This window comes from Cannabis sativa, chromosome 1 (assembly GCF_029168945.1).
Source record: "Cannabis sativa cultivar Pink pepper isolate KNU-18-1 chromosome 1, ASM2916894v1, whole genome shotgun sequence".
In the NCBI taxonomy this organism is placed as follows: domain Eukaryota; kingdom Viridiplantae; phylum Streptophyta; class Magnoliopsida; order Rosales; family Cannabaceae; genus Cannabis; species Cannabis sativa.
The window spans coordinates 4,712,178-4,723,894 of NC_083601.1; the positions used below are offsets into that span (position 1 = coordinate 4,712,178).

General features: G+C 29.5%; 1 protein-coding gene across 6 annotated transcripts; it reads right to left on the bottom strand.

The window, feature by feature from the left end:
* LOC115705158 (uncharacterized) lies at positions 1-5,510 on the bottom strand. Of its 6 annotated transcripts, none has more exons than XM_030632401.2 (14): positions 5,142-5,510; positions 4,722-4,797; positions 3,058-3,521; positions 2,521-2,594; positions 2,205-2,364; positions 2,058-2,082; positions 1,866-1,955; positions 1,598-1,769; positions 1,440-1,513; positions 1,168-1,237; positions 1,002-1,073; positions 773-906; positions 583-656; positions 1-489 (listed from the first exon to the last, which is right to left on the bottom strand). In XM_030632401.2, exons 3-14 carry the CDS (start codon positions 3,251-3,253, stop codon positions 446-448), a joined length of 1,185 nt encoding a protein of 394 aa, XP_030488261.2. In that variant the 5' UTR covers positions 3,254-3,521; positions 4,722-4,797; positions 5,142-5,510; the 3' UTR covers positions 1-445. The 6 variants fall into 6 exon arrangements, with proteins under 6 accessions (XP_030488261.2, XP_060958882.1, XP_030488264.2 ...); XM_061102899.1 differs by having other exon boundaries at positions 4,903-5,162; XM_030632404.2 differs by lacking the exon at positions 5,142-5,510 and having other exon boundaries at positions 4,722-5,101.
* Positions 5,511-11,717: the final 6,207 nt, after the last annotated feature.

Here is an 11,717-nt window from a genome sequence, read left to right on the forward strand (position 1 = left end):
TTCCAAAAATATTTTGTACTGTACAAGATTGTGAATTATATTTCAATGGAGCAACAAAACTACACTTGTAATAATTGTGATGAAGAGAAAAAATAAAAAAGTAATAGCATCTAAAACTTGAGTAATTATGTAATCAATCTAATATATTTTGCTTTATCAATGCTGTACTCAATTGATGAGTAATGACAAGATGCATCAGCATGGAGTGATTGATGAGTAATTTCTGTATTCTTTTTCTTTTTATTCCTTCCTAACGGCCTCAAAAGCTTTGAAATCTTCAGATGGCGAGTTGTTACAGACCGAGTCGAGGAGGAGGAGGAGGAGTCGTATATATACGTGCGTGTTCATGTTCTTGTCTGATTTGCTTAGATTGGTTTCACAACTGGATGGAGAAGCCAAATGATAAGGCCAACTCACTCACTGGATGGCTTGGCTTTCTTTGAATTTATGTTGATTCCTTCCATATTACAGGAGACACAAGCATCCATACTACAAGAGAATAAAAGAGTCATAATTCCCTTAATTTCTGTAATCTACAATAGTTTTGGTCTAAAATATATTTTAGTGGATTGGAGTACTTACAATAAACACAGACTGCAAGCCATTCATTCACTATTCTGACCCAGGTGCTGGTCCAACCAACATCAATTGTCCATCTATTGAAGTTAATATTGTCATGAAGTCAGAACATCTCATTCTCAAATTTTGTCAAAGGTTTGTATTATTGGATAGACAAGAAATGAGAGAAGGAAAAAGATAAAGATAAATATACCTTTTCATAGTATGGTGGGGATTCCAGCTTATCAACAACATAGCAAAGTACATTGCCCCAGTTGCAAAAACAAAATGAAAAAAGCCATAACCATATGGAACATCCTCTTCCGACCGTGTTTCCTCTTTCCTAAGCTGTATAACCTCTTGTTAGCCACTGTTTGGTGGTAGATAATGTTATAAAGATGAAAAGAGTAGAGACAGGAGTACTCAGATATGGTGGAACAAACCTTAAAACACTGCGAATCGATGCCTGTTGAAAATGTTGCGATAACCATAGCAAGAATGGCAATGATAAAGCTCTGTACATAAAATCAAGACTTATTGTCAACTTAGGAGGAAAAGGAAAAGAGAAACTGTAGAGCTTTAAGGATGTTAAGGAAATCAAAACATTACTATGATAGAAAGCCAATCTGTTTTTCCTGAAGTTGTTGCTCTCCTGATGCAATTTTCACCAGCTGGTTCACTGCAATTAAAATTAATAACAAATATCCCTTTAGAAACTGAGGCCTCTATTCCTTAAAATTCTTTTGGTCTAGAGTTTTGTCAATTGTTCTAGCATCCCTTATACAGAAAGAACAATTGTTTGACTCAACTAACAAAGTTTGATGAGAGATCACTTTCTTGAAAATTGAGTGTGACAATAAGAGAAGAGAAACAAATCTTGCCTTCTAATGGCACACCAGCAGATGAATACCACATACAGTCCCATCAGTCCTGGAGTCAAGATACCAGCATTCACCTGTTTTATTTTAAAATATTGAGAATTCAATCAATAATGAGAATTTGAGGGTAGAATACGATGATGATGGTTGTCGAATCTTACTTTTGGATGGAGAGAAACACTGGTCATAAGTTGGAGAAGCACTAATGTCCAGGTAATGAAGAAGATGTTTAGGAGGCAAGATGGTTCTGGTGCATACCAAATGTACATCATAATAATCCCCACTAGACATACAACATATGAAGCAGTTGCAAATAACATAACATGTATTTGGCTGCAGTAAAAACCATAATATGAATTACTCAGCATATGAAAAAAGAAATGAAAAAGAAAACCATAATCTGTATTTGAATTAACTAGGCTTACTTACCATCTTTCCGCATGCTTCTCTGACAGACAACAATCATTAAGCCATGTAATGAAACTGATTATGCTTATCAGCTGAATTAGGAGAAATACCCTGAAAAAAATTGATCAAAACTACTCCACTTAAAATCAAGTTATTGGCAGCCTCAACTAACATGAGTAATTTCTAATTAAAATCGGATTAACTAAAGCATACCCAGCACCAAAATGTGCAATCTCCCCTGCACCAAGAGAAAAAGAAAGAAAATTGTATTAACATCCTCTCATTGGAATGTGTCCATATTGATGATGTAGGAGTAAAATGACATTTCAAGCTTGTAAAAAAACAAAGTACAATACTAACCATAGAACTGAATAATTGGAGAAGGAAGTAAGAAGGGAATTATAAGCAAAGCAGCCCACAGGACAATCTTGGCAGACCACCATCCAGATTGCCACACATCTCGGCGGTCATTCAACTTTGAGGTACCAACCGTCGTAAGAAACATGGTGAAATAGAATGTCTACTATGTCGTTAAGGTTTGATTTGATTCAGCAATTGGAAAGAAAGAAAAAAAAAAGCCAAAAAACTACACAATTTGAGACAAACATAGTAATTTTCTTGTATAAATAATTTCACAAGAAAACAAATTTAAGTTGATACTGGTAAAAAAGGATACAAAGCAACTCAAGCTAACTCGCAAAACGCCATGAGCACCTAAACAGTCATGTTCATCGTCACATCCTTTTAGTTCTGAATACAGAAAAATATTGTATCAGCAGTACATAAAAGCCTACACAAATGTAGAGTTTTGTTTGAGTCAAATAATAACATTAATTTTGTCTCAAGTTTTGGAAACGTACAGCTTAAATCTCATAGAAGCGTATTAGTTAGTTGTTCCACTCAAAGTCAAAATCCAAAACTTAGCTTTGTCTTTCAAGCTTTGCCTAGATTCATTTGTCAATTTCAATCAACATGTTTAATCACCTATGACCATTTTAAACACACATACATAAGTTTGAGACTTAATTTTTTTTTTCACTTCTTTCCTCCTCTACTGTAAAGTGGAACAATACACATATCTTATAAAAATACTAGTTCAAAGGTCAAAAAAGACTGAATTCTGTTTTCAAACCAGATAATGCAAAATAGGCTCATTGAACATAACAGAAAATAAATGAAATATCAATAAGGAAAAAGTTCAGGGAAATCTTACTCTCCATTTCTGGCAGAAGGATTTTGCTGTAATCCCTTGCAGCCCAAGCCAAAAGGTTAGCTATTAAGAACATAAAGGCGTACGCATATCTGGCCATCCAAGGATTAGATGCATTGCGGAATTGGCTAAACCAAGAATCATATTTCAAAACGACTCGTGGTGGTTCATTGCCATGGTTCACTGTACCACTCTCCATTATTGTAAGACTGAAAAAAAAGAAGAAAAACTGGTGCAGCAAAGATTCAAAGAGAACCCTTTTGTTTTCAGATTCTCTCCACCTCTCTGCTCAGCTTCAAGAATTTCAACTCAAAACATCCATCGGAGAAGATCCAAGAACAGATTACGCAAGCCCACATCAATCAATGTAATTGTCCTCATTATTATATATAACTTCTCTTTCCGGATCGATCTCTACATGGTTAACACCAAAAATTCTCAATTTTGTCTTGGCACTCTGATTTCACCTGATCAACAAAATGTACAAACTTTACTCAAGCACTGTTTTTCATCTGGGCTATCTTCACATTTTTTATATGAATAAAAAAAATAGAAACTTTTGAAACAAATAAAACTCATCCCAAGAATGGAATGGTTTACGTTAGACGAGAGTAGGTACGAAAGAGAAAAATAACGTACACTCTACGACAATACCGTATCGTATATAGTTAATGACTGTATTCCCCAACTGAAGAAAATGGATCTATTTTTTTGAGGATTATTTGGAATTGAACCATTGCAACCAAAAGCAATGATGATGATAATAATAATAGTAATAATAATGAGCAAAGATTTAAGCATGCACGCCACCAATGGAGATTTCAGCCTTTCAGGTGTGAATCTTTTGACGAAATTGAACCTCTTTTGATTGGACCCACATGTTAACAACACTTTTATTTTATTATATTTAATGCAGCAGAAATCAAAAGAATCCAAAATCTCACAGCTTTGTTCTATACTTCTTGAAATGCGTGTATGTTCCTCATACCAAATTTCTTCAAACCAAAGTGTTCTTTCTATACTGGAATATCTTAGGCTCAATTCTATGACAATTTTGTCTTTCAAAAACCAAGTATTAAATTATAATTTCAAACCTAAAAAAGGGTTTTTGAATTGGTTGATGTAACATAGAGTGGCAATTTCGGTATTCGACTCAAATCACTTTATAAAGTCGAGATTTTTGGTTGGACTGTGGATATAGTACAGAGCAGAAAAGGCATATATAACAAGAAGACACTATTTACAAGCAACAATAAGATTCTTTATTTAATTGGTTTTTTGTTTCTTTTCTAATATAAAATAATTGGAGAGGGAATTGTTTGGTTCTTTGTTTGGTAGCTGAGAAAATGAAGAAGCAAGTAAGTAAGAAAATTGAATAAAATCTCATGTTTAAACTAAATCAATCAACACTAATATGATGTATATGTTTTAGCAAGGTGACTTCATTTCACTTATGACAAAAATTGAATGCCAAGATAATGACAACTCGTTTTGTTTTTTTCCCCTTCCCCATTTTCGGTTAAAATCACAGAATAATATAAGCGGTCATCTTATGAATCAATTCAATCAAATAATCGCACAAAGAAATCAATAACAGCATTGAGAGACCCAACTCATCATCAAAGAAGAAAACTTTAAACTCATAGGAACCCCAGAAAAGAACTTACTGATAAATATGCAAAGACTGGAAAAATCTTCTCTTTATGTAATCTCCCAGTCCCAGCAGCTGACAAGGGTCCCAATCTGTTTTTTATATATCAAAACATAATGCCTAAGATATGCAAATATATATATTTAGAGAGAGAGACACACACACACATAAAAAGAAGAGAAAGAAGGTATTTTTACGAGTTTCTGTTTCCCTTTTTAGGTCTTATACATCAACCAAAAATGGTTATAAGAGAGAGAGAGATTGCTTTCTGAAGGTTTTGCTTTGGTGCCTATACTTTCTTTCTTTCTTTATTATTTATTTTTTCTTTTCCCGCCGTATAAGCTTTGCTCTTTTCTGTTACAACCCCGTATCTTTGAAGGTATTTTTTGCAGCCCCAAACCAAACCAAAATAAACATTATTATTTATTATTATTACCTCATGACTCCAACTTTGCATGTGGAACAATGGACCCCATCTCTGCTTCTTCTCCTACTTCTTAATCGATCTCTGCTTTGGTCTTTTTTTTTTCACATTAATACAAATTTAATAACACTGAAAGCTGTGTAGATATCATCAGTCATTAATGAGTTTAATATATTATATATTTAAGTAAAAAAATAAAAGGTGGATGGATCAAAGAGAACAAATAACTTTGTTAAGAAAAGAAGAAGAAGCGGTGTTTTGTTTTTTTGTGGTATGGGATTGATTGGTAAAAAAGGGAGAATTTCATTGATGATTGTTATTGATTCAGAATCACGCCAACTAATTCTTTGATCACTGCATGTTTTTTCTTTTTCTCTTTTAATATTTTAATTTGATATGATATTAATTATTATTTTATTCACTTATAAAACACTAGTGGTACTGCATTAGCTATATCATTTCATATCATATTCGGAATAATCTTCTCAACATCACATTCAAATCTTACAGTTGCGTATACTATGCTAAAAAAAATATTAAAAATATTTAGCATTCTTTTTAAATAACTATAAAAATACACGTAAATAATTTATATTCTCTCCCCTTATATTTGAATAATATTTTTTAATTAAGAAAAATAGATATTTTGTTATAAAGTTCAGATATTTTTTTGGTTAGGAACCGGATTCTTTTTAATGACATGTGTGAATTGAATTGGGTGGTTTTTATTACTAGCACTGCTATTTATTTTCTATAATGAATATTAAATTAAATAAAAATATATAAGATGTGATATTAATTTATATCAATAGATAAAAAAGAAAATAGGTAAAAAAAGAAAAGAAAAAATAGTAGTAGATCTGCTCTGTCCTGGTTTTTGGTCAAATATTTAATACACTGCTACTACTCACAGTCACACCTTTTGAAATCTTGGGGCTTGGACATTTTATCTTTCATGTAGAGAAAATGAGCATTGATAAAATTAAATTATTAACAAAAAATCAAACTGTTGACTTTATTATTTTTATTTATTTTATTACTTTGTGAATTCGATCGATCTATATATAATTTAATTCCTGGTGCATTATAAACTTGTCATGATATTGGGTAACAATCTTTGTGACAACTCACGCTTTATTATTTATTTAACAATAAGCAATCATTTTGCTTATATGCTGTGTGTGAAATAATGTCGATTGAGACAATGGCGTCAGGTTAAAATGGTTAATAATGTAAAAACAATCACGTTTGGGCTAAGCAAAATTATTGGAAATCTCACACTCTTTCTTTTATTTTAATTGAAAAATGTGTATAAATATATTTATAGGGATAATATTTTATTAGATGGGTCTCAGCGTCAGGGTACATTAAATAAGTCTCAGTATACGTTTTTATTTTTTAACCCTAATTACTCCTAAATCAATCTCAGCCGTCAAATCAAATAACTTCCTCATCTTATGGCTACCGTACATCACGAATTACAATCCGTAAAAGTACAATAACGGAACAAAATCATATCTATTTCTATTCTATATAAAGTGTACCTATATAACTGAATTCTTGGTTTATGAGAATTTTATGGGTGGCTTTTTATTTTTATTTAATAAAATAATAAAATATTATTTATATATAATAAAATAATAATAAAATAAATCTCATTAATATTTGAATTGATATTTTCTTTTTATAAAACATAGGGCAAAAATAAAGTCCTAATAGATTCTTCTCTCCCATGCAATTGAACATGATATGAGAGAAAGAACGTCATGATATGAGAGATTCTCATAGTGAGGTGATGGCTTCTGCTCTCGATTATATCATGGTAGAAGCTATCCTTGATAGTTTAAAACTTTGCATCAGTCTTATTTGTGATTATTGAGTCTAATTGCATCAATGTTATTAATGTTCCAAATAGTAAGTTAGTAGATAATTCTTATCTAAGCTGCATGATTAGAGATACATTGTCCTTTCGTAACAATTCATCCACTCAATTTTTTTTTCTTTTTATTGTTTTAAGATTATTCATAGTGTTGACTTACTCTTTTTTTTTGAATAATCATTATATTTAGTAATCTATGATATTGTTTTCTATCTTGAGATTTTTCTCATTAAATTTACTCAAAAAAAATTTAATAAAAATAAAATCCAATTGTACGAAAGAAAAAAAAAACAGCAAAGCAAGAGATATTTACTAAAATTTTTGTCGATAAATAAATAGTTTTGAAAATATATCTATTCTATATAAAGTGTGTGGTTTATGAGAAATTCATAGGTGTGACTTTTTATTTATATTTAATAAAATAATAAAATATTATTTATATATAATAAAATAATAAAACAAAAATAAAACAAATCTCATTTAAACTGATATTTGATATTTGAATTGATATTATTTATATATATACAATATTAAATATTGTTCTCATCTGATATTATTTAAACCATAAATTTATTATCCTATTTTGAATTTAATTAAAACCAACAATATATATACCTAATCTTGTACGTTCTCATTTTTTCTAATTTTTTTTATTAAAGTTAATTATTTTAAATAAATAAAAATTCATAATAAAAATGTAATTTCTAAATTTTCTCTATTACTATACTATTTTGAATTTAATTAACAACAATAAAATATATGTACATATATTTTTCATTTTTTTAATATAAATTTTCTATATATATATATATACAAAAAAAAAAATAGAGATAAAAAATAGTAGTGAAGAGATCCAAAAAATTTCACATAAGCTTCAAACACACTCTAAAAAAAAGTATCATTTATAATTCTATGTGTAACTAATTTATTTATTTATTTGGATGATTTTAGTCTATATATCTCAAATTATACTTTTTAATTTTTATAATTCGGTTATAGAAAGTAAGAATATTTGGGTTGATGTAATCATAACAGTATATATATAGCTTTAGTTGAGCATGAATTGTCCATTTGATTTTGTTTTAAGTTTAGATTTTACAATTGTATTTGAATACTTAGCTATATATATGTGGATCTTAAGTTTATCGGGTTAATTTGTTGAAAATATATGTTTACTGATTTGCTCAAAACAAATATACATAAACACATATATTTTGTTGAATCCAAATATACATAAACACATATATTTTGTTGAATCTATCATGGAGTGCTATGAGATTGATGAGAGGCTTCAAGAGAAGAATGATATTAAGATAAATTTGGAGAGCATTGCTTTGTTATAATATTATTTGGAAGCTATCATATTTCTTGTTTTTTATATTCTTTCTTTCATATGTCCAGTTATATGCCTGCTACCCTTATTTTTTATAATTTTATTATTACCGGCTCGAGTTAAGTGTCCATAGTAAGTGTGTAGCATTATTATTTTTTAAATATATTTCAAGCTAATCTATATTCTCCTCTTCTCTTTCTGCAAATTTTAAATTTGACTTTTCACTATTGATTTTCAAATAACCCCACACACTAATTAAAATTAATTTTTAAATCATTTTAAATTATATGATTATTTATTAAATCTTTCTCAATTAAATTATAGAACACCTAACATAAAACTAAATATACGTGCCTTGCACGTAACTTTCTTCTAGTACCTATAAATATATTTATATACTTTTACCAATTTGTTTCACAATACTATGTTTGGTAGTACATCTAATTAAACACTTTATTGTTTAACTTTATTTTGAAATAACATATATGGTAAATTACTTATAATTTACTTTATACCTAATGGAAAACATAACAGTGGATTGTATTTAATTTTTAGTTCGAAGTTGTGTTGGCCCTGTTGGGTATCTTTCTTGCGTCATTCTTAATTTATATAAATATATTATAATTATTAATACCATGTCATAGTACAATAAAAAAAAGTATTAAATGTAAAATAATATAAGATGTGTCTAGTTAATTATATCGTTAATTACATGATTATGCTACTTAAAAAGAATGCTTATACCCAAACAAATCGACCAACAAAAATTGATTAATATATTTTCTAATATTATATAAATGGCCATTTTAGAATTTCAGCTTCGAAAAAACATAAGTGTGGGTAATCACTTTTGTAATATTGTTTTTTTCAGAGAAGTACGTAATATTGTTTTTTATAAGTGAACCTAAATCTTAAATTAAGGATGAATATTGTTTTTGTAATATATATTAATATTGTTTTTTTTTTTTTAATTTTTATTATGAAAATTAGGAGAGTTAGTACCTGCACTCAACTTTAACATGACTGCACTCATCACGTATACCCTCACCCCTCTCATGAGTCATGAAATTAACAAGTAGATTTTGTTTTTAATGAAAATTAATAAATAGATCATTGGTAGTTTAATTAAGAAACGTTTCAAGATGGCAGTATGGCACGCATATAAGATTATACTTTGTGTAAATAATTAATACATATATATATAATCCAAGTATACGTATACTAAGTTCTTAATTACATAAGTTAGATTATTAACTGCAAATCTTATTTGTGAAGTAGGCTAAGAAAAGTAAAAGATCGACAAATAGCAACAATTGGACTAGCAGATTAAAATGAGTCATCATTTTGTATATATATGTATATAGTTTGGTTGAATTAATTTATATAAAAAATTAAGTTCTTCCTTCTTAAATTTATAGCTACATGAAATTATTTCTTTTTCTTTAGTCAGATTCATCAACCTTCCTTTAGCATGTTCAGCTTGGTTGAAGTTGTATTTTGCCACTATAAAAAATCTTACTTTTAATCATAACAAAATATGTAACTAAAGATAAAAAAAGTTGTGGCTAATTATAAATTATCATTATTGTGTGTGACTAAAAAGTACATGACTTAAAGTATTAGTTACAAAAATTATAATTTGTTGTGACTAAATATGTTTTTAGTCACAATATTTGTTGTGACTAAAACTAAAGTAGTGGCAACTTGTAACTAAATACTATATTTTAGTCACAAAGTAACTTTTCGTTGTGACTAAAAGTCACATTTAATCACAAAAAATTTATGTTGTGACGAAAAATTATCACTAAAAGTAGCAGTCTTTTGTAGTGTGCTATTGCAATTCGAGTTTTACTACTGCGATTAATCTTGTCTTTGTAATATATACTTTGAGTGTTTCAGTTGTCTCTATGAGGATGTAGTTTTGAGTGTTTTAATCTTGTATTCGTGACATAATTTTATTTTATTTCCTTGTTTGTTCTTCTTTGATATTCGATGGCTTACCATCAAATCACTGTTAGTGGTTGAAAATAACAAGTTCTTTACGACTGAAGGAGTTTCAATTGTTCAGTTACTTACCTTGCAGAATAATTGAGTGCTCAAGTTACGCGTAGGGATGCACACAGGACAAGGAATTGGCGGGGAGTGCTCCCCCCGTCCCCATCCCCGTTAAGGATTTTAATCTCCATCTTCGCTTATTCCCCATTGGGGATGGAGCGGGGAATCCCCTAACGGGGGCGGGGACGGGGCGGGGAATCCCCTAATAAAAAAATAAAGTTTATAATAAAATTTTTAATATACAAAAATATTAAACTATATAAAAATTAAAATGTTACACATTAATTATTATTCAATAAACTAATTATCATCCAAAATACAACTTAAAATTCATAAAACAGATACTAATATACTAAAAAAATACAAACATAAATAATAAATTGTAAAATATTACTAGAAATATAAGATAAATTACTAAACGGGTCCCCGTTGGGGTGGGGAGTGTGATCCCCGTCCTCGTCCCCGTCCCATTCTCCATTTAGATGGGGAATCCCCGCCCCATTAGGGGCGGGTCCCCGCGGAGTCCCATCCCCGTGGAGGAAATGTACATCTCTAGTTACGAGGTTAAATAATCTTATTGCAGCAATTTCTAATGTTGTGTCTTTTAAGCGATAAATGAATCTGAATATAGGTATACTTAAAGTTAATTGTTGCAATCTTTTTCATTGTTTTATTTTTATTTTTTGTCAAACGATCTGGAATTAAATGGTTGATTATTTAGCTTGTTTGTCTAACTTTAATCATGGTTGTGTCTCTAACGGGATGATACCCCGAATAAATTGTATGCTATCATTTTAGCTAATTGCTATATACATGATTTATTAAAAAAAAAAATAGTTGACAATTTTATTATTTTTTAATTTGTCTGTTGGAACTTTGTGAAATTGTATATAAAAAAAATAAAAAGTGAAGTGTATGAGTGAGTGAATGGAGTCTCACATGGGATAGAAATACTTCATTAGAAGTGCATATAATGTGCAAATTTGAGATTTGGGTTTGGGCCCCAAGGAGTACCCAATTTTGTGCAAATAGGTGAGAACTCACATACTGGACCACCACACACGTGCCGGGGTGGCGAGTGAGGAGTCACTTATTTTTCAAAGAAAAATTATTTAATTAAATAAATATGTATTTATTAATTAATTATTTTAACATTAAATGAAGTAGTAAAAAGTAATCAATCAATGATTCGCTTTTTACTGTCATGATCCAACTCCTCCACGATTATATTACCGTTTAATCTTAGATCGACTTCTCTATATAAGTCATATTATAACAACGTAAGAATACATCCTTTCAACAAAAACACAAAATTGTCTTC

What these genes read in the sequence shown, in the direction of transcription:
- LOC115705158 (XM_030632401.2), bottom strand. Translation starts at nt 3,253, where the DNA reads ATGGAGAGTGGTACAGTGAACCATGGCAATGAACCACCACGAGTCGTT. An exon ending in CCCCACCATACTATGAAAAG is followed by an intron (nt 657 to 772) that starts GTATATTTATCT and finishes TAACTTCAATAG; the next exon opens with ATGGACAATTGATGTTGGTT. An exon ending in GCTTGCAGTCTGTGTTTATT is followed by an intron (nt 490 to 582) that starts GTAAGTACTCCA and finishes ATTCTCTTGTAG; the next exon opens with TATGGATGCTTGTGTCTCCT.